The 23,999-nt window shown below is 36.5% G+C and overlaps 1 protein-coding gene across 2 annotated transcripts in view; it reads left to right on the top strand.

The window, feature by feature from the left end:
- Positions 1 to 2,936: 2,936 nt before the first annotated feature.
- The window catches only part of ap3b1a (adaptor related protein complex 3 subunit beta 1a), a 90,701-nt gene continuing 69,638 nt past the window's right edge, over positions 2,937 to 23,999 (top strand). The window contains exons 1-6 of one of the 2 annotated variants that reach the window (XM_055180201.2): positions 2,937 to 3,234; positions 11,672 to 11,747; positions 12,890 to 12,964; positions 15,455 to 15,550; positions 17,732 to 17,892; positions 17,979 to 18,045. In XM_055180201.2, coding sequence (XP_055036176.2) covers positions 3,107 to 3,234; positions 11,672 to 11,747; positions 12,890 to 12,964; positions 15,455 to 15,550; positions 17,732 to 17,892; positions 17,979 to 18,045 — 603 coding nt within the window. In that variant the 5' untranslated portion in view covers positions 2,937 to 3,106. Of the gene's footprint in view, positions 3,235 to 9,492; positions 9,598 to 11,671; positions 11,748 to 12,889; positions 12,965 to 15,454; positions 15,551 to 17,731; positions 17,893 to 17,978; positions 18,046 to 23,999 lie in introns of those variants that run through there. The other variant, XM_055180200.2, reaches the window with a different exon arrangement.

Genomic DNA, 23,999 nt, shown 5'->3' with positions numbered 1-23,999 from the left:
TCACTGTTTAAACACACTTCAGTGCACACACACACACACGCATTCGCGCACACATTTAAAGATTCAACACTGATGGAATATTAAAATTTCTTAGCACATATTTTTTTAAAAATATAACAGAATCTATTAAGAAATCATATTTAAAATGTTTTAAAGTTTAGAAAATACAAAAGTGTTTGCATTTCAAAGCCTGAATCTTGGGCAGAAATGCCCAACTTCAACTGGAATATCAGGAAATGGCATCTCGGTTTCCTGTTTCTACCAGAGGAAAAACTCACTTCACCCCCACCCAACCATACATCTCTCTCTCTCTCTCTCTCTCTCTCTCTCTCTCTCTCTCTCTCTCTCTCTCTCTTATCTCATCTCATCTATATAGAGGAGTATATTGTAGCACTGCGCATGAACTTTGACTTTGGTTACCCTGTGGGGAGTATTTCTGTAAAACAGAAACAGTATGAAATACTTTTGGGACATTTGTTGCTACGTCGAGAAGTGGTTTTATGGGTTCTGATGAACATTTCTTGGCTCAGGTTCTGTAAAAGGTGTCTGTTGGGAATGTGGCTGCTGAAAGAAATTAAATATTTTTAAAAAGAGACTCAGATATTAGAAATGATGTGAATGTGTATATTAGTGTGTTGTTTAGTAGAAAGGTTACTAAAACCCTTTAAAAAACTTTATTTTTAATAGTTTACAACTACTGAAAATACTGTAAAATATATTTAAAATGACAATTGTAAGATTTTTGCAATTTCTTTAAAAAATGAGAGTGGTGCTTCTCGAAATGTTTAGTTATCAGGCATTTCATTTTTGCAACATAAACACACAGAGCCTTCTGTTTTCTTTATCACAAACCTAAATTCTGTCCACATCCTGTGGTATAACTTTACAAAGATACGTTTTTTTCTTGTTGAATGTGTGTATTTTAAGTGTCTCAAATTGTAAGTATTTGAGAACCCCAAATATCAAATGCCCTGCAGTCAGCAGTAATTATTATGATGTAATGTATGATGTCACCATGACCCACACTGAAATCTAAACCTGTAGACCTGACGTAAGGGTCAATGTTCTACCCTCAAGCACTGTAAATTTGCCCAATAACTGACCCTGGAACAGTCAGACCTCTAGTCTTCTACTTTATAAACATTACAAGAACAAACGATCTCCCCCAATCAGCCTTACCTGTTTCAAATATCCTAGGACACACACAGTCTTGAACATGTGTCTTACAGACCTGGTCAAGAATGGTCTGTTTCCTCTGGATTAAAGAGTAACTCTTCACCTCTCCAAAAACTTTACAAAGTGCATGTGACTTCAGGGTCAGACCTGTGGAGGTGAGGGGTAAGAAACAGATTGGGTTTTGTAACTGTATAGCACGTATTTGCCAGTGTGGTCACTGGTGATACAAAGTTGAAAAGTCTAAGCTTTATTTACAGTACTATACAAAACATGGGTCACTTATTTTGATACATGCAGCTAATTTTAGCAGACATGCGTGGGGCTTTAGATCATTGCCAAAACACTAACAAGCACAGGACACTTTTATCTCATGCAGCAGTGTCAGGATGTCTTACTCAGGACTTTGTCGCCCTCTGCTGGTTATGTTGAGCATCACAGCAGTTTTCTAAAGTTTGGGAGATGGGATGATACTGATGTATGAAATAAAATGACTGAATGAAATAAAAATACATGTTAAAAATGTTAAAAACAAGAAAAGGCAAAAGTTCAGTAAGCATAATAGTTATGTTAACTAGTAAAACCATGCCAATATTAATCAATACACAAAATAATAATGACTTTTATAAGGGAGTAGGCTAGGTAAACTTAGGAACTCAATTGCAGATAAATCTAATGGTGCAAATGCCGGTTTTATTTTGAAAAGTAAATCAAAATCATAACAATATTGACTATTTATTACATTAAAATAATTGTATTAATAAAACATATCATTAATTACAATTGCATTTCTATAAGGCAAGAAATATATTTTCAAACATAATTTTAAATATATTTCAAAATATACAAAAATATGTACTGAAATATATTTTAAAATATGATTAAAAAAATATTTTTTAAAAATAAATATATTTGAAAGCATTTACATTCACATTGCATTGGAAGAAAAACTTTGTATGTTATAAACCTGTAAACATTACAGGTTTGAAAAAAAATAAAATTAAAAATATTTTTAACAGGAAAAATATAATTATCTTTTATAAATACTTATCCATTTTATACTTAAATTGTATACAGTTTATACAAACTTTTATATTTTGGCCATGAAAAATATATTTTTCGCCATATGGGTTGTAAAATTAGAAATATATTTGTTGCCCCTGAAATAGGCCTATAGCCTACTTTAAAATATATCCTTGCTGAAAAAACAATAAAACCATTACAGAAAATTGTAATGGTTTTATTGGGAATTTTATTGGTTCTAATGGAATATGGCCCAAAACACACTACAGTGTATTGGTTTTAATTGTAAAAGCTATTGGTTTCTATTGGTATTTTAAATGGAAACCATTAGAATGTTTTGTAATGGTTTTATTGTTTTTTTCAGCAGGAATGTCAATATTATGAAGGTAATAACTAAATATATTTTCAAATTAAAAAATATATTTAATTAAGCTTTACTTTCTACAAACTGTATTTCATTTAAAACATATTTTTGGCCAAATAAATTTATTTTTTTTGGCGAATGGGCTGACTCGAAACCTGCCTTGTGAAAACATTTATGGCCTTCAAAAATGCTTAAATCATAATTTGCTTTAAATCTATTGATATAAACAGGTTTTCAATAGAGAACAGAAAATATTATTAGCGTAATTTGAAAACAATATACGTCTGTTAAATGTTTAAAAAAAATTGTTGCGCGTGTCTGTGTCAGTCGCTCTAGTCGTCGTCACGCGGCTGTCATGTGATTGTCACGTGATCAAACTCCAGCTTAGATTTCCGTATCTGCGTGGAAGAAGAAGAAAGTTGCACGTCAGGAGTTAAAAGTTTTTCTTTTCGTTTCAGTTTTTTGGAAAATTAAAATATAAACAGCGTTAAATCACAACAGCATTTATCGTATTTGTGCTGGCAGAGATCAGTTTGAGTTTAAAAGATGTCTGCGAACATTTTGTCGTACAATGATCAGACTTCGGTGGAGTCTGGAGTGGACGCGGCGCAGGAGAGCACCAGCACCACAACCACCACCGTCAAGATGGGTCTGTTCAGCGCTGAGTTTAAGAAGTAAGAGCCCACATACACTCACATACATGCACACACACGCAAAAAACATACGCACGGACGTACAATACATACAACTACACAGACATACATGCACAAAAGAGATGCACACATGCTGTATGCCAGCACATCTTATCTCAGTCTCACATATACATACAGCACTGACACAAATCAATGAGTTTCATAGCAGCATATACATATTTACCTTTAAAGCATCTTCTGGAGTTTTCTCTTTGAAAATGAATGGAGACTGTCAGTCATCTACTCTTTCTGAGATTTCCTTTTGCGTTCCACAGAAAAAAAAACACACAAGTAAATCCAAATGTTGTTCCGCAGAAAAATGTATATGATATGAAACAATTAAGTAAAACATTGTTAATTTGCATGAAACTATTCTTTTAAGATGCATTGTTTTGCTTGTCTGTATATAACATTTATTCTGTAAGATCTGTTTTGTTAGTGCTTTGACTGCTGATATTTGTTTTGGGAGGACTTTGTTTTTTGCATAGTTAAAGGGACAGTACACCCAAAATTGTACATTCTGTCATCATTTACTTGGAACTTAAGTTGTTCCAAAGCTATTTTTTTTGTTTTCGTCTGTTAAACACATATGAAGATATTTTAAGAATTGTTAATAACCAAACAGATCTTGGGCACCATTCACTTCCATAGCATTATTGATTTTACCATTAACTATAACGAAGTTGGTCTCCCACTGTAAAAAAACATATTTTTATGTTACTTTAACTTAAAAAATAAAGTTAACCGATAACCGATAAATCGACCGATACTGTTAAAAACAAAACATAACATTCAAAGTGAAACAGTGCTGAAATGAACTACAAGTAATTAAACAACAGTACTGAATCATGAAAATGTGCTAAATGAAATACATTTATTATAAAATATATGAATTTTCTTAAAGCTTAAAGTTTTTTTTACAGTGTAGAGTAGTATTACATCCTTTATATCTCTGAAGAGCCTTTAGTTTAATCAGATTTATAAAAGAAAGATTAGCTTTACAGATTCTTTCCGATAACTTACGAAAAAATGAAGAAGGAGGAGTTATACCGTGGGAGGAGCGAGTACGAGTCGTGCGACACTATACAACACTGTTTTAACTTATGATTCACTACATGTTCGTGTCATTTATATAATATGCACGCGCCAATTTCCAACATAAGACAGAAGTCTAAATGCAGCATCTATTCAGCAAATTAATTATTTAATACATTATTATAATGATATGACGCACTCCGTCTACAGAAATCAATGGTGCCCCAGATCTGCCTACAAACACTTACTTTATAAAAGGATTACCTTTTTTTACACGTTTTTTGTGTTATGCTACTGAACACATTATGAATACATTCTTATCATTTTTATTATTATGTTTCTTAAATTGTATGTATGTATGTATGTATGTATGTATGTATGTGGGTGTGTAGTCTATGTATGTATGTGTGTATAGTCTTGGCATTAACTGTGGACAGCAAAGTAAGAATCATTACTCAGGGAAACCAGGTTTCCTCACTGGGTATATGACAGTAAACGCTTTAAATTTGAATTTATCATTTTACACACGTGTCATTTTGTGTTGATTTTGTGTTAAAATAAATAAGTTACAACACAGGATGTGTTAAAAGTAACACAAATGTGTTGTTCCAATAATAATATAGAGATTTGTTTAGTTTGGGACAACGCATTTAGTGTGTTAAAGCAGTGGTTCTCAAACTTTTTCTGCGTGGGGCCCCCCTTGTATATGGTGCATTCCTTCGCGGCCCCCCCCAAAAATTTTTATGACAAAAACAGTTCTAAAATGTAACATTTTAATTAAACAAAACATATTAAATTATACAAAGTAGTGATGTTGGTTAGTAGGCTTATTTTTTGTTTGTTTAATTAAACAAAATTTATGATAAATTAATGTATTTTATAAAATGCCATAAAACTGGGGCCCCCTTAGCACCGTCTCGCGGCCCCCCCTGGGGGCCCCGGACCCCAGTTTGAGAACTACTGTGTTAAAGGGACAATAAGTAGGATTTTCCCCCATCTAGTGGTGAAATTGTATTTTGCATTCAAACGAATAGTGCTCTCTAGCACCTCGCTTTTCCAAATGCGTGTGGTAGCCGTTATGTACTCACTGATTGCAGTAGGCTAGTGCTTTCTGTCCCTCTCTGCTAAGTTAGTTTTTCAATATGGCGAAACGACATGGAAGCCTTCTTGGACTTACCCGTTCAATGTAAATAAAGAGAAGAAATTCTAAGCTTACCAAGAAAAGTCAGATCATCGACAGAGGTAATTTGACACCAATGAGGACATATTTATGAATAAAGACATTGATTTTGACTAATAAAATATTTAAAAAACTACACATTGTCCCTTTACCCCAAAAATAACTTGGATCATGTTGTTTATAGAGTGTTCTTCAAAATATCTTTGTGTTCACTAGAGCAAAGACATTTATACAGGGTTGAAACAACTCGAGGATGAGTAAATGAGGACAGAATGTACATTTTTGGGTGAACTTTTTCTTTAAAGGAGTATTAATTACTCGTTCTAGTTTAGTAAAGTCTGTTGAAATTGAATCCTGGAGGCATAGATCTCATTCTACAGTAGGGGGCAGTACTAGTCATCACTGAGCACTGTTCAACTATGTACAGAAAAAAATTGCTTAATATTATGATGTGTTGTATAAGCATTTTTTTTTAAGTTGTTTCCTGCTTATACTGCCTTTATTTTTATACTGAATGTTTGGATCCCGCAGGCTTGGTTTAGAATCTGTTATTGGTTATAAGCCAGTGGTACCCGGACTCAAGAGACTTGATGAACTGGAGGGTCATCTGTGTTTATCTTAAACATATTTTGAAACCCAGACAAGGTTCATGTCTAATATCCATTATGGTCTCTTTATTTCCATTAGGAACATCACTCAGGATATGGGGTAATAGCATTCAGTGTTTTAAAAAAAGCCTTTGTGAAATTACAGAATCCCAAACCAGAACCTCTCTAGATAGGAAGTCTGTTGGTGTTTCCTGCATAAATGATCCTGTTAATTATCTAATCTGATTGGACACAGAATTAGATCATTTGTTACTCCAGAAATAAAGTCAGACAGTTCTGCTAAATCTTGTTTTGTTTCCTGCTTCCAGATTATGTTGCTGGGTCTCTGTTGAAACTATGGGATCAGGAATGACATGTGTTCTTATGTTTGTCATGTGCTGGTTTTCTGTCCTTGCTTGTGTGTATGGCAAGCATTATAATGAAGGTTAATGTTATTGAGACTTAACTGAATCAGCTCTCTCACATGACTGAAGCAGAAGGGAAAAAGAGGTCATTTTTCATAACCAGATAGGATTTGGTGCCCAGTAAAGTTACATGCCAATGTGACTAGAAGTCTTCATTCATTTTATTAAGGGCCATCAAGGTTCCCCACACCTGATGTCTCGCCTACGCTGCTGCCCAATGGAGGTTGACGTCCACACCTGGCGGCCATCTTGTCTCAGGCAGCTCGCTCACTCATAGCATTGTGCTTTAATGGTGCATGTACTTTTAAAAAACCATAACTTGCTCAATTTTGACTGATTTTCAAATGGTTTGGTTTGTTAAAAATGTCAGAGATGTACCTATAACACTGCATAGCATACTTATGAATAATGTTCATGAAACATGTTCAAGCATCCAGAATTATAGCCACGTTAATACCGTTTGTCAGAAACCAAACCATTTGAAAATCGGTAGAAAATTGAGCAAGTTATGGTTATTTAAAAGTGCATGCACCATTAAAACACAATGCTTTGCTGACTGAGGCAAGATGGCCGCCGATGATGAAATTAGAGGCCGTAAGACATCTAGCCTTTATTATACATATCTATGCCGACAATAGTCGTGATTGCTTTGTACCGCGCCCGGGTTTTGTTCGGTTATTCGCGCCCTGGCCGTGTTGCAGAGGTGGGCTGGGCTATAGTGTGAGCGCAATCGCGCCAGAGTGCGATTCAAAAGAAGAGATGTCAATTGCGCGACCATTCATCTGCCTCCGTAACGTCCTTCTAATGTGCGGAGCAGGGTTACGTAAATGTCCGAACTAAGCAATACAATGACTTGTACTACAGGCCCGTTGAATGCTTGAATCTGATTGGCTGATGAATGTTCTGAGGTGTGAAATTATTTTCTGGGAAACGCACGGCGAACGTAGTTCCAGGCAGCTCCCTTGATCGCATTACAGTTCCAGATCACTTCGCATAGTTAACTGTAATAACAGACTAACAAAAACAACATGACAGACGATTTTCAGAGGCAATAACAGCGCTGTTTAGAGACGCACAGAGGTATCTCTTTCGCTCGGCCTCTCTCACTTGCTCGCTTACTCTCTCTCTCGCTCTCTCTCTCTTTCTTCTCTCTGTGTCTCTGTCGCTCTCACTCTCTTTTTAATAACTGCAATAGAATGCTATTAACGGCTCAAGCCTCCATTGCTTTAAAATTATGTTTCAGAGCAAGCAAAAGAGCCGTTGGATGAGATGCTGAAAAAATAGTCCTACTCACAATAGCGATTTAAGTACAAAAACCGGACGAATCCCTTTTAATATATCATGTGATCGATGTCTTGAGGTGTGGTAACCATAATATAAGCTGAATATTTGACTCCAGGCCGTTGAATTATTGTGGCCGCATCACTACCTCGGTTGTACATTATTTTTATAATAATTCAACTGCCCGTCGTCAAATATTCCTTACATGTGAGAGGGCTGTGTGTCATCATCCACCAAACGCATTACTTCCTGCTTTTTTCAAAACAATCGCATCCTAATGACGAAAGCGCGCCAGGGCTCGAAACGATAAAAGTAGTGTGAGTGTGTGCTTCTGGGGGAGTAGGGAGGGAGGCCAATCATGCTGGGGCATGGTTTGGTTTGGATAATATGAGTGCGCACTTATAAATGTCTTAGGGGCGGAGTCATGCTCGGTGGCTCCAGTGCATCATCGAGCCACCGTTTTAGCCCCGCCCAAATAATCCTGAACACAGAAATGTGAAAAAAACGTGTGTATAATTTATAATGTGTTTAGAAACAATTTTCTGAATTTACTTTAGACAGACTTTAACAGTCTTGTAGTCTTTGCGCCAGTTTTAATGATCTTGAGTTTATTGCTTATATACATAGTATGTGCTGACTGTTTTTGGTTAGACAATTAACAAAGAGCTAAAAAAACTGTCTTTAGGCGTCTGGATTCTGTATAAAACCTTTAAATACCACAAACAGAGAGTGTCTGGCAACCCACATCGAGTATTCTTCCCACATCCTTTACCTCATCGGCTTTTTCTATGCAAGTTTGTTGTTATGGTTGGTAGGTGGAAGTTATTCCGGACTGGACGTTATCAGGAACGGCAGACCCGGAATGAACAACGAACAGAAGTGTAGATCAGGCTTCTGCTGAGATGATTAAAGTCGCAGTCTAAAGATAAAGTCTGTACACTTCCTCTGATGGAAGTAGATGTGGTGAATGACCTCAGCAGGAGTTGATATGCTGAAGAACATGAGGTTCATAACATGAGAAGTTTCATCGTTTTATTTTGACATTCCTGGAGTTTCTTTACCTAATAACATACAAAACCAGGATCAGTTACGAAACCACCCCAGTGGATCCCAGAATGCTCAGCGGCACCTGTGACTTCATATTGTAGCTTTCTGATGAAGAGCTGGTAGCAAACAACTTCTTTAAAATATGGATTAGATCTCGGCGGAACCGAAATGGACACAAATGATCTCAGGGAGGATCTGGTGAATCGTGACTGGTTGGCAGCCTGGTCTCTGAGCCCTCGTGGATGTAATTGATGTGTGATGGTCACACTGGATGGTTGCACCATTGTTACACGTGGTCATCATTAACCAGATAATCGAGTCAGACTGAAGGACAGTGCGGTCCTGTTCCTCTCAGCTGCTTTATTTGGTGCATTTGTGTTTCTGGCTTTGTGCTGTGACCTTTTTCTTTTAATTGATCAAAGCTTGATCCTCTGCGCTGGATTGATTTGGAGTGATTGACATCTTAAACGTTTTGGCCTGGAGATCTCATGGATTTTCGAGATGGTTTGGGATGAAGTTTTTGAATGAATCCAACTTGGATAACAGCCTTTTGAATTCACTCATAACCATCTTGCTGTGGCGATCTTTAAATATTCACGCGTGTGCAGTACAAAGTAACAAAGATGAACGGAGCTTTGGCCGGCTTGCGCTCGGAAGCTTTCGGAGCTATGCGGAGCGCTCTCGTTGCCGCCGAAAACCTTCAGCTGACAGTGAGATCTGATATTAGTTTAGAGGAACGTGCCCTCACCGACAACCACAGCTGTGGTTCTCGGTAGAAACTTTGCAAAGGGTATGAGAAATTCTTTTGCTTTCTTTTTTTATGAAAGGTTTTGTTTGTTTAAAGGTGAAATGTTTTTGTTTTCGGAAATACTTTAAATTCTTTCTCCCATTCCTGAATGTGTTACAACATTTGTTGTCGTCTGTTTGGTCAGGAATAATGATGTAAAATCTGCGCACTTCTTATCAAAAGTCAAAAGTTTTGAAACACTCACTCGATCCTAATGTAAAATATATGAATAGTTATAATAAACTCGTCCAAACTATGGCATAACACAAATGTAACTGTGGGTATTATGTTGGTGACATCATCAGTTTTATAGATTGGCACTCGAGACTGTTACCTGTTTTAGTTATGTAAAATGTCGGAGTCATGTATATGTCATGTATATAACCTGTGGTTATATTTGTAAAAATATAAACATTAGCTAACATGAAGTTACAATGAGCAAGTCTTTTTTCATCATTTGTTAATCTTAGGGATGCACGATATATCGGCCGACATATCGTTATCGGACGATAACTGCTTATTTTGAATATTATCGGTAATCGGTCTGATAGCAAAATTAGGCAGATAAATGAAAGCCGATAAATGATGGATTATTTTGGTTTGTTGAACCACTTTACTTGCTCATTGCTGGCCATGTGAAGTTTTGATTGGTGCTTTCTGTGACATAGCACGAAGATGACACGTGTTGCGGGTTTAAGAAGAGTATGCTAGTCTAGCGCAAAGACAAGATGTCCGCGGTCTGGGAGTTTTTCATTGTGAAAATAATAAGAATATTTATCGGCCTATATATATCGGTTATCGCCCCCCAAATATAAAGAATTATCGGTTATCGGTATCGGCCAAAATTTCCATATCGTTGCATCCCTAGTTAATCTTTGTTAATGCAAGTACAGTTCATCATGTTAGTTCATGGTACATGTTGACGGTTACAACTTTTGTTGACGGGTACAACTTTTGATTTAAAAATGTATTAGTAAATGCTGAAATTAACATGAAAAAGATGAATAAATGTTGTGTTTACTCTTAGTTCATGTTAGCTAATGCATTAAAGGTGCAGTGTGTAATTTTTAGAAGGATCTCTTGACAGAAATGCAAAATAATATACAAAACTATATTATCAGGGATGTATAAAGACCTTTCATAATGAACTGTTATGTGTTTATTACCTTAGAACGAGACCTTTTTATCTACATACAAAGAGGGTCACCTTACATGGAAGTCGCCATTTTGTGCCGCCATTGTGCTACAGAAGCCCTTAACGGACAATTTTTTACTAAGTTGTCTCCGACGACGACATGCTTGTCCGGTGGCAGCTACCACAGCTTCTCCATGTGTCTCAAAAGTAAGGGTGAGCAGTGGACTAAGCCGTTGGTTGCAATTCGCAACCTCACCACTAGTTGCCGCTAAAATTTACACACTGCACCTTTAACTAATGTTAACAAATGCAACCTTATTGTAAAGTGTTAACGCAGTTTTCATTGTGTGTTACCAAATGTTTGGGAACAGGGCAGCAAGATACATTAAAAATACCACAAATTATCATATTGCAATACCTGAATGATTTCAAGTTGTGTATAATCAAAGTTTTAGTCGATAGACAGCAAATAGATGATGCTTTCTTTTCCAAATCAATGGGAAACATGTATGCTGGTTATATATTTTTTCAGTTTTTAAATATATTCCAATAAAATTAAAATGGATTTTACAAACTTAAAGCATTATGCGTATTGGACATTGCATTATTTGATGCATATCACATTTTTCCTTCAAAACCATTCAGCCCTATTTGGCAAAGGAAGCTGCCGAAAAAAGCAAAAGAAACATTTTCAGTGTTCGGCTGAATAAATTAAAAGGTTTATTGAAAAATAAAAAAATATATTAAAATGTATAAAAAATGTAAAGTTTTTGATAACGCAATCAAATAGAAACCAGTGTAGAGTGAGATGCATGCCTTTTAAATGCCAAAACATATCGGCACTGTGAAAGCATTTTAAAGTGCTCGAGAAAGATGCTTTTTTGCTATTCTTGGCCAAATAGTTGTTTGAGTAAATTTAATCTTTAATGTGTTTCTTTACAGAAATGAAGATCTGAAGGAGATGCTGGAGAGCAACAAGGAATCACAGAAACTAGATGCTATGAAGAGATTAGTGGAGGTAGGTCATAGTTTTGTGTAGAAGAGAGTGTCTATATATGAGATTCATTTTCTCTATAGCCATATTTCAGAAAGTTCATAATGGCAGTCAAAATGGGATCATTTCTTAAACCATATATTTAATATAAATCCTGATTTGGGGATAAAACATGTAAGGGTGGTTCCACAGACAAGGCTTTAAGCGATACTCTAGCTAAATATCAAATGCAGTCCGACATGCATACTGTATGTCCATAATCAATCGATGTGATATTTTTAAAAAATCCATATTTTACATTTTATAAACTATAATAACTATTACAGTTTTATAAAGTTTAAAATATGGATTTTTTTTACACAATCACATAAATAACCCGCAGAAAAATGTGGATTACTTCTGCGATGGATGGTTGCACTTTTTTGGGGTTTAAGTTGTCTCCGTGATCCCTGTTTTCTGCCATTTGTAAAACTTGGAGGAGGAAGGACATTTGCTAGAATGGCTCCAAATGTGTACGTCTGAAAGATGATGAACATATGTATCTCGGATTGCCTGAGGGTGAGTACATCATGGAGGAACTTTGATATTTGGCTGGAGTATCCCTTTAAGTCAAGTCCCAGAGTTAAATGTATAGTTGAATGAAAACAGCTTGCACAGGAATATCTCAACTTATTTAATTTGATTCTTTTTAACTTATACCATAAATTTGTGGTTCAGGCACTCTACAGATTATTATACAATATAATACAATTAGAACTACATTTACATAACATGTATATATAATGTGCGTATGGCAACTACTTTTATTCAAAATGGCTCATTTGATGAGTATCTGTGTTACCTGCGAATCAAACCCATGTCCTGCATGCTGCGAGCATCATTCCAGGTTGATCGTACAATCCACAAAAAACCATTGCTGTGGAGATTTCTGCCATTCCCGTTTCCATAGTAACAGCGGCCAGTCTGAATTTTAGGTAGATTGTGGGAATTATTCATGTTTAAGTAGTGTTTTACTCTCTCAAGAGCTGAATCGTTTCAACCGATAAGCATAAATTAGAGTTGACTATTTTCTAGTAGTACAAGTATTAAAAAAGTGCCAATTGTTCTCAGTTTGGGTTCGGCTGTATGCTGGTTTATTCGGACTCATGTGTTTTTGTCTTTTTCAGCTTATTGCCAAAGGAAAGAACTCATCCGAACTTTTCCCAGCTGTGGTGAAGAACGTCGCAAGCAAAAACATTGAGGTACGTACATCTACACACCACACACATCTCCCATTTGTAATGACCTAATGTCATTCCCTAATTTACCCTTAAACCGTCACACACATTTCTGCATTCATTGTTAGGTTTTCATTAAAGGTGCATTCCATTTTCTTAATAAAAATCCAGATAATTTACTCACCACCATGTCATCCAAAATGTTGATGTCTTTCTTTGTTCAGTCGAGAAAAAATATGTTTTTTGAGGATTTTTCTAATTTTAATGGACTTTAATGGACCCCAACACTTAACAGTTTTAATGCAGTTTAAAATTGCAGTTTCAAAGGACTCTAAACGATCCCAAACGAGGCATAAGGGTCTTATCTAGCGAAACGAAAAAATAAAGAAAAAATAAAAACTTCTCGTCTTCCTCCGTCTGTGTGACGAGCCAGCGTGACGTCACGTAATTGCGTAATGACGTTAAAAGGGTCACGTGTTACATATATGAAACGCACATTTGCGGACCATTTTAAACAATAAACTGACACAAAGACATTAATTAGTATCATTCGACATACAACAACATTGGAACGGTCCTCTTTCTCCACACTTGTAAACGCTGGGGCGGAGTTTCGATACGTCATCCTTGACCTCTTGACATCATTTCGCAATTACGTGAAGTCGCACTGGTTCGTCAAACAGCCGGAGGAAGAAGAGAAGTTGTGGGTTAAAAGTTCATATTTTTTATTTTTCTTGACAAAAATGACAATCATTTCGTTAGATAAGACCCTTGTGCCTCGTCTGGGATCGTTTGGAGTCCTTTGAAACTGCATTTTAAACAGCATTAAAACTGTTTAGTGTTGGGGTCCATTAAAGTCCATTAAAATGAGAAAAATCCTGAAATGTTTTCCTCAAAAAACATAATTTCTTCTCGACTGAACAAAGAAAGACGTAAACATTTTGGATGACATGGTGGTGAGTAAATTATCTGGATTTTTTAAAGAAAATTTACTAATCCTTTAAAGGTGCAATGTGTAACTTTTAGAAGGATCTCTTGACATAAATGCAATATAATATACATAACTATGTTATCAGTGGTGCATAATGAACTGTATTGTTTTTATTACTTTAATATGAGACATTTTTATCTACGCCTTACATGAAAGTCGCGTCATGTTTCTACAGTAGCCCTAAACGGACAAACTGTTTCAGAGAATGCATTTGTCACTACGTTGACGATGACGTGTTTGTCCTGTGGCGGTTATCGTAGCTTCTCTATGCGTTTCGAAAGAAGGGGTGAGCTGTGGACTCTCACCACTAGATGCCGCTAAAAATCTATGCACAATATTGTGGCTTTAAAACACTGTACAGTACATAAACACACAATGGTTTGTCTACCATAGTGCAAAATCAGCTTATAGAAATAACACCCCTTGTTTTTTTCTCAGCAGCAGGTTGAAATAACTGAAAGGGGTGAAGTGTGTTTAATTCATTTCCATCGCTGTGTTATTGTGTTCTGGTTGGATTTAAAAATACAATCGATCCTTGAATACAGACCGTACTGCAGCGGCGTGGGCCCCTGTGGGCAGGGACCCTGAAGCACATTGTTTTTGATCAGGCGTCTGACAGGGCAGCCCCGTATTGATGAAGAGCGAATGTTTAGGGGGTAGATGGAGAAAGAGGAATGTTTGGAGGCGAGGTCCGGGCTGAAGAGGACTGCTGGTGTTTTGAGGGCCCGTGTGTAATTAGTGGTCCACGGGCGCAGTCACGTTCCCTCTCTCCCCCACGTCTGACACTCTGTACCGGGCAGCTGTGTGCCAAACGCTGCCTGTCTCTGGAGCTCAAAGACATGGCGACGCTGGCATTGATCCACACACACAATAACACACACAGACGCACGCTCTCTATGGGCCACAGGTGCTATTGCTGAGAGCATTGATCCACTCACTGCAGGTTTGCGCGCATACATACACACGCACAATTATACACAACATGTGTGCATGCGAAAGTATACACTGAATCACACACGTCTTGTTTTTCTTTTCCTCTTATAATTTTGTCTCATAAATGCCAGCGGTTCGTTTGGCAGGCATCTAATTAACATGCGCGCGGATGCTCCAATCCCCGATCAGCAGGCCGCTGTATGTAAATGTGATTAAGCAGAGGGGCAGATGGGTAATGTCTCTCTTTATGAAGTGAGTAATGTTTTTCCATTTGCCTGCTAATCACTGCGGTGATGATGATGGAGCGCTTTGCCGCGACTCTCTTTTATCGCCGATGACCTCGCGTCACCTCGAGAGCTGGAAGAAATTATGTGGAGGGCCGACCTGTGACCCCTCACCTTTGAGATGTGGGCGAGGATGGGTCGGGTGCGGTACGAGATGGGAAAACTTAGATGGATTTATTACACAAAGCAGGAAGTGAAAACAACTTTCTCTTTAGGTTTTTCTTTAAACGTACAAATGTAAAACCCAAAGCTTTTCCTCTGACCTGTAAGCAAAGGCATAATGATTTAATATTTTGTGTGTTTTAGTTGAAGAAGCTTGTGTATGTGTACCTCGTCCGGTATGCCGAAGAGCAACAGGACCTTGCCCTCCTGTCAATCAGCACTTTCCAGCGAGCACTCAAGGTAAGCTCCGCCCACATCTAAGTTCCACTATATTTTGCCCCTCCTTTCACTCACTTTAGTTGCTTAAATCTTTGACTTTCACCCCCTCTTTTTGAGTGTTGAGGTAAAGAGGTGATGTGTACCTTCAAATTAATGTAACTCGGGCATTATTTGGTCTAGAAGCAAAATCTTGGTCTCTTTAAAAAAATTTCACTGACATGTTTGGAGTTGTGAATATTATATAAAAAAAAGTTATAGTAATTTAAATGGGCACACTTTACAATAAGGTTCATTAGTTAACATTAGTTAATATTTTAACTAACATGAACAAACCATGAGCAATACATTTGTTACAGTATTTATTAATTTTTGTTAATGTTAGTTAATAGAAATAAAGCTTTTAATTGTTTGTTCATGTTAATTCACAGTGCATTAACTAACATTATCAAGATTTTAATAAAGCATTAATTGTTGACATTAACATTAACAAAGATTAATAAATGCTGTGTAAGTGCAGTTCATTATTAGTTCATGTTAACTAATGTAGGTTACTAATGTTAACCAATGAACCTTATTGTAAAGTGTTACCATTTAAATTTATTTTAGAAAATAAAAATAATGCAATAAAGTATGTATTTTATATTTAAAAACATAAAATGAAAATGTTTTACTCCCAGAACACTACAAAAATAAAGCCACAAGTCTAAACTAGTTCGGATTTTAGTGGTTTTACCAACAATGGCCACTAGGTGTCAATGGTTTGCTGCATAATCTTGTTAAGCATAAAATTAATAAATGACTGTCACTGCTTTATTATTAACTCATTCCCTGCCAGCATTTTTTGTGATTTTCACAAAATGCCTTCCAGGAAATGTTTCTTCTAAAAATATATAAACATACAAATATATCAAATTAAAGAACAGACCCTCTGCTTTCAAACAAACAAACAAACAAAACGGGGGGGGGGGGGAGACTTTTCATTTCATTATTTTTTTTTGCAAAAAGCTGAAATTACGGAGCCCCTAAGGGGACATGGAGCTAAAAATTAAATAAAGTGAAACACAAGGAGTGTAAAATTAGTAAAAAATAAATTCTAGTGGATAATCGCGGTATTGCAGATTAACATAAAAATTCATAAGAAACCCTTTTTGTTTATGCAAATGTTTTCTCTTAATTGACAAGATAACTGGTCAATGGTGGAGAAAGAGTTAATGCAAAAAGGTTTTGATTAGGGCTATCAAAAGATTAATTGTGATTAATCACATACTAAATAAAGTTTGTGTTTGCATAATATATGTGTGTGTGTGTGTGTGTGTGTGTGTGTGTGTGCTATGTGTATATATGATGTGTATATATAAATACACACATACATGTATGAATTTAAGAAAAATGTTGTTTAATTATATTTATAATATAAAATATATCAAAATGTATATTAACGTGTGTGTATTTATATATATGTATTTATAAAATAATTACACACCGTGCACACACATAAGTTATGCAAAAAACTTTTATTAAAGTTTTATTAAAATGACAGCCTTTTGATATATAAAAACAACATTCCTATAGCTTTCCAATAATATTGTTGTCAAAATATTTTAAGATTTATAGTTTTATTTTGAAGGATATTAGAACTATGAATATATAATAATTAATATGTATTCCTCAGGGTTCAGTGACATTTAACAAAATGACTGTCACTATCCAATTTCTATCATCACATGAACTTGATCTATGAAATCTACTTTCTTAGAGCTATCCAGCAATATATAGTTTGTCAAGATTATGTCACGTTTATAGGATATTTGTGTAATTATAAATATATAATCGTTCATGTGAATTCCTATGAGGTCAGTGACTTTTAACTAAATGACTGTCATTATATAATTTATATCATCAAATGGCCTTGAAATATAAAAACTTAATTCTCCAACATGCTTCCAACAATATATAGTCTGTCAAGATTATTTCAGGTTTATAGGATATTTAAAAAATTACTCTTACTACATCAAAAATATTAATAAAATATGTAAACCTCAATTTAAGAGCTTTTCAACGATATATAGTTATAAATATGTAATGCCAAACGTCCCACCTGTGGCACGGTGACAGATAAAGGGTTAAATCTTGTTTTTTTTTGCTTATGCTGTAAATCAACGCTATTATAATATGTTGCATTGGTGTTTGGTTTGTGTTTAGGATCCAAATCAGTTGATCAGGGCGAGCGCCCTCAGGGTTCTCTCCAGCATCAGAGTCCCCATCATTGTACCCATTATGATGTTGGCCATCAAAGAGGCGTCCACCGATCTTTCGCCCTACGTGCGGAAAACCGCAGCTCACGCCATCCAGAAACTTTACAGGTAAATGTGTACACGCACGTACAGAAGTGAATGCAAATGTTTTTTGAGGACATTTCACAGAGGTTGCGTGTGCTTGTGTCTTTCAGTCTGGACCCGGACCAAAAGGAGCACTTGATTGAAGTGATTGAGAAACTCCTAAAAGACAAAAGCACTGTAAGAATCACACCTACATTTTACATTTTCACAGAATGTACTTTTGATTTTACGTAGAAAACCACCAAAAAATGACTAGATGGGTTTTTAACTTTTTATTTGCAATAATCAGCCACCAGATGGCGCAACAACACAAGGTTCCTTCCCATCTCCGTCATTTCTGTTTTCCATCTCCCTCCCTCCGGTTAAAACGCTTTGCTGTGTAAAATATACCGTCCCCAAACAGGCAAACATTTACACCAGGCCTCAGTCTCCGAAACGCATTATCATAAAACACGTCCCCCAGGCCCAGACATAGCCGCTGATCTGAGTTACGGCCTCTCAAGACGAAGAGATTCAGCCAGCGTCGCCGCAGTTTAGCATTGTCCTCATAGGCTTTTAGCGCGGGGCTGTATTTCACATCTACGGCTACTCCAATTGTCACTACATCTGCGCAGTGGTAAATATTTACTACTACGACGCTTTCACTGTATGCTGGTGTGCATCTCCTGGGAGGCAGGTCGGACTGGAATGTTTGCATGTTAAAGAAATATGGGCACGCGTGTGCGTTCGATCCGACGACGGGAACGGCATCAATCACGGCGTCTCTATCTCTCTCCCCGCGTGCTGGTGAACCAGCATTCCACGTTTCATCCGCCGTCACCGCGCCCCGGCCTTAATTAGAATTCATGACCAAATGGATCCTGGGAAACGTCCTGTACCCTTCATAATTTTACAGGAAATTTATTGTTATTAGAGGAACCATTTGCCTAGTGTGATTTTTCCATTAAGATCTTGTCAAGCAGCAGAGATAGCAAAGGTTTGTTGATGAGGTGTGTGTAAGGAAAAGCTTTGTTGATACTGTGTGTGTGTGTGTTGGTGTGTGTAAGAGCTTTGTTGATGGTGGATGTAGTTTACCTTGGAGCTCTTGTTTGGCAATACAGGACCGGGCAGATGGAGAGAAGGTCGCTTAAGATGAATGACACAGACGGATACAAAAGATGGACCAAGTGTATAACCTAGCGTCTAACTTCATAACCACATTATAGTTGATGTAGCTGGAGTTAAACGGTAAAGCGTGCAAATTTTCAGTATTTGAAGGGCCTCATTTACAAAATGCTGCGTAGGAAACGTCCTAAATGTGATCTTACGATCATTTCTCAAAAGCGTGCACGTCGGATTCATAAAACGAATGTACGCATAGAAAACGCGCGTACGCCTCACTTTCAAAAGAAAATGTTATAAATGCCAAATAAGCTTAAAATTGAGCGTATTTGATTTCTGCCTATAAACGATGCCTAATTAAAGTCATTGACATATAAAAGAGCATCTGTCAATGCTTTTCAAGCAGCAAGAATGGCTTATATTTTCAATAAAAGTGCATACGTCTGCTCAGACCCTGTTGTGGCGCCAAGCACTTTTCCACGTCAAAGACGATTTATGTTAAAGGATAATTCCGGTATTTAACACTTTGAGTCTCATTTCTGGTTTGTTTTGGATGAACTACAGTGATGGACACAGAAAGTTTGACAATGGGTCGTGTCTTGGGTTTTTGACTCGTTTGGAGGCGTCTCTTGACTGCTTCAGAGTGGAGGTCGGTGGCCATGCACAAACATGTCATTAAAACAACACTTAACGTTCATTTTCAAAACTGTGCTACTCACCGAGTGGTTTGTGGTGTTCGTTGATGATTAAAAACTAGTTGTGTAGCGAAATACAGTTTCTGTTGTGTTTTATTTGGCATTTTGTAAAATTCCATAGACTTCTCTGGAAGACTCATTGCTCGCTGATATATCACTCCGCCGCCGGGAAGCGGAGGGGGGACTGTTTGCATGTGGTTGTTGTTTTTTCGCTAGGTTTCTCTCAGAAGAAATGTTTTTCCCATATTTGTAGGGCTTGACCAGAATATTCGAATATTCATTCCGTGGGTTGACATTCGATTTTCAGTTTTGAGATTCGAATATATATAAATATTTTACAGCGTTAATGCAGAGCTTTTGCCAAGCAGGAAGTGCGCTTCACGCTCCCGCTCTATAGGTGCCGCAGAGAGACCAACATCCATAGCCAACAGCCACCAAACGGCACCAGTGGAAGATCGCCTCAAATGGAAAACGCGCTTCCTGCTTTGGCATTCACGCTAATAATGTTGTAAATAACGTTCAGTTTCTTGCAAAAACTGATTGATTTGCTTCACAAGACATCAATATGTCACACGGAGTTATGGGGGATTACTGTTGTATTGGATATATATGCTTTAGCTCTTAAAGTGTGCGGATCTGTTGACTTGCATGACGGAGCACTGGGGTTTCTGCAAAATATCTTCTTTATTGTTCTGCCGATGAAAAAAACATATTGGATGGGGTAAGTTTTATAAATAAACTTGATTTTGAAAGTATGGTACCGTTTTATTACAGTTTGTTGGACTACGTTCATTCATGCTTCAGACTCAAATATAGAGCGGAAGTATATACGCGGTTGTGAGGTATCTGAAAAAATAGTTCCACTATAGCAAATAACACGGATTGAAATCATACATTGCGCCAATATATTTGTTTTTAATCATCAACGAACACCACAAACCACTCGCTGAGTAGTATAGTTTGAAAATGAACGTTAAGTGTTGTTTTAATGACATTTTGTGCATGGCCATTGACTTCCATTCTGAAGCAGTCAAGAGACGCTTCTAAATGAGTCGAAAAGTCAAGACACGACCCATTGTCAAAATTTCTGTGTCCATCACTGTAGTTCATCCAAAACAAACCAGAAATGAGACTCAAAGTGTTAAATACCGGAATTATCCTTTAATATGAACTTTGCCGTGGTTTTTGCGTACACTTCACGATCAAATCTGTGCGTATGCATGATTTATAAATGAGGCTCCAGGCATTTCAGTTGTAACTAAATTACCTGATGCATAACGATTAATCGCGATTAATCTATAGCAGACTAAAAGTTTCGTTTGCATCATATATGTGTGTGAACTGTGTATAATAACTTTGTATAGATAAATGCACACACATGCATGTATATATTTAAGAAATATTAACACGTGTGTATATACATTTGTATATTTATTTATAATTTATATTACCGTATTTTCCGGACTATAAGTCGCGTTTTTTCATATTTTTGCTGGTGCTGCGACTTATTCTCAGGAGCGCCGTGTAAGTTTGTATGAATTAATTTTGACATTTATGAGGCAAGAGAGACCATTGCCGTCTACAGCCGCGAGAGTCCGCTTTATGCTGCTCCAGTATTTATGCAATTCGGTGGATTCAGTGATGTTGAATGTTGAATGAACTTGATCCTCGGTGGCTTGTTTGGTTAATGTTCAATTCAATTCAATTTTATTTATATAGCGCTTTTCACAAGTGTTAATTGTTGCAAAGCAGCTTTACATGAGAAGATGTAGAGGAGAACACAGTATCCTCTTCAGCCTTCCAGGTATGTTCTGTATGCTATTATTTATCGTGTAAATAACTAATAATGTTATGATTACGTACGAACATCTATTCAGCCTGCTGTTCTGTGTGCTATTGTTTAGTTGAATAACTTGCCTCTCCGGATGAAATGTGTGTTCTTGATTTGGTGAAATAATTTTATTAATAAATGGCACGTATAGTCCACTGTGACTTATATATGTTATTTCGTCTGACTGACGCATTTTTGATTGATGCGACTTATATTCCGTATAGTCCAGAAAATACGGTATATATAAATATAAATACTTAAAGGTGCAGTGTGTAATTTTTAGAAAGATTTCTTGACAGAAATGCAAAATAATAAACAAAACTATATTATCAGGGGTGTATAAAGACATTTCATAATTAACCGTTATGTGTTTATTATGTGTTTATGAGATGTTTTTTTCTACATACACAGAGGGTCCCCTTACATGGAAGTCGCCATTTAAGGCCCCCATGTTTCTACAGAAGCCCTTAACGGACAAACTTTTTTGCTAAGTTGTCTCTGACAATGACCTGTTTGTCCAATGGTGGCTACAGTAGCTTCTCTATGTGTTTCAAACGCCAGGGGTGAGCAGTGGACTGAGCCGTTGGTTGCAATTCAAAACCTCACCACTAGATGGCGCTAAAATTTACACACTGCACCTTTAATATATAAATATATATTTTTTTCTTAATATTATACATGCATGTGTGCATATTTATATATACATAAATATTATACACAGTACGCACGCACGCACGCACACACACACACACACACACACACACACACACACACACACACACACACACACACACACACACACACACACACACATATGTAAACAAAAAACTTTTATTCTGCTATAGATTAATCGTGATTAATTGTTATGCATCCATATCTAATATGTTTCTTATTATTTCATTATAAAAAAATATTTTTTATACAAAAAATGCTGGGTTATTTTCAGCATAGCAATGCATTAAAAAGGGACAAACCCAGCTGTTGGGTTAAATTAACCCAGAAAATGTTTATATTTGACCTAACAATGGGTTAAAACTACCAAGCAATTACAAACCTACTGTTTGGGTTCATCCCTTTTTGACCCAGTGCTGAGTTGAAAATAACCCAGCATTTTTTTTTATCTCATAATGAAAAAAATTCACAATAAAAGTAAGCATCAGATTGCATAAAATACAAATGATTTCCATACACTTCGAGCTCCACTTATGCCCCGCCCCTTTTCTATTGTTTAAGCAAAGACGCACTATTGGCTTAGCATTTGTTGACACATGGTGACACTTTATCAAAGCGATGTTTTAAAAGCACCAAAGAAAAGAAGCATTTTAACAATTAAGAAAATTATCTATAAAAAATATAATGCAGTCATGTAAATAATGAACTATAAATAACATTACGGTTTCAAGGCTAGTAAACGTTTCTTGGTAGTAAATGTACTTAATTCACTCTCTGTGTCGCAGGTCTCGCGAAAAGTTAATTTTAGGCCGTGTTTGTGAGGGTTAAAGTGATCGGTTAAATGCAATTTGATTCTCAGAGTTTACGATAAATGAAGCTCTCTCTCTCTTTCTCTCTCTCTCACTCACTGGTATACAGTAGTTGATTAATCTAAAGTGAGAGTGGTGTGTTATATTAGCTTGGTGGAAAGCAGAACAGGTTGTCATCTTCCAAGCATCTGTTTGTTTTGCTAGCACACTGAGGTTTGTAATTACGAGGCATATATAACCTAATCAGCTTAATTTGCAATTATAAACCTCAAGCACAACTTTAGGGTTGCTGCAGTGGAAATGGGTGAGTGATAATTACACCGAAACTGTGGAGGTGTGAGTCTGCACACTGTTTGAAACAACTTTACACATAGTGTACTAGTGAATGTGTGAAGATGCTCGTTGTTGTTGTTGTTTGCGCGTGTTTGTGTGTTAGTGTAATAAAACGTACTGTGTGGATTTGTTGTAGGTTCAAGAGTTTATACTGGTTGTAAGCCAATGAATGCAAACGCACGTCTCTGAAATCCTGAGAGGCCTTCAGTATCTCTATTTTCTCATCCCTCCCATACTCTATTTTTGATTCTCTTTTTTTATTTTAGTTTACATGCTTATTTTATTGCATTTAGCGTGGGATTTTTAGATGTCTGTTTTAAATCTCTTTCAATCTCGGTTTATTCATGTTTATTCACATGTATAGTAGTCATAATTTTAAAATTTTAGCTCTTTCCTCGCCAACATTTAAAAAAAAGTTGCCAGCACCAGCATTTTTTATGATTTTTACAAAAGTTTAATGCCTCCAGAAAAAGTTTTTCTTTAAATAAATAAACATACAATATATCAAATGAAAGAACAGACCTTCTGCTTTCAAAACAAATTATCCAATCCTAATTTGTTTTCTTTTATCACCTCTCAAAATGGGTAGGTTTTCTTTTAAAATACCAAATAATTGCATTTTTGTAAAGGATTCTTGTGTTAGAGATCAGATTCAAAGCGAAGATCACAACAGTTTAGGAGTTTATACTG

The sequence above is a fragment of the Misgurnus anguillicaudatus genome, chromosome 9 (assembly GCF_027580225.2).
Source record: "Misgurnus anguillicaudatus chromosome 9, ASM2758022v2, whole genome shotgun sequence".
NCBI lineage: Eukaryota > Metazoa > Chordata > Actinopteri > Cypriniformes > Cobitidae > Misgurnus > Misgurnus anguillicaudatus.
This window is presented reverse-complemented; position numbering and strand designations above follow the sequence as displayed.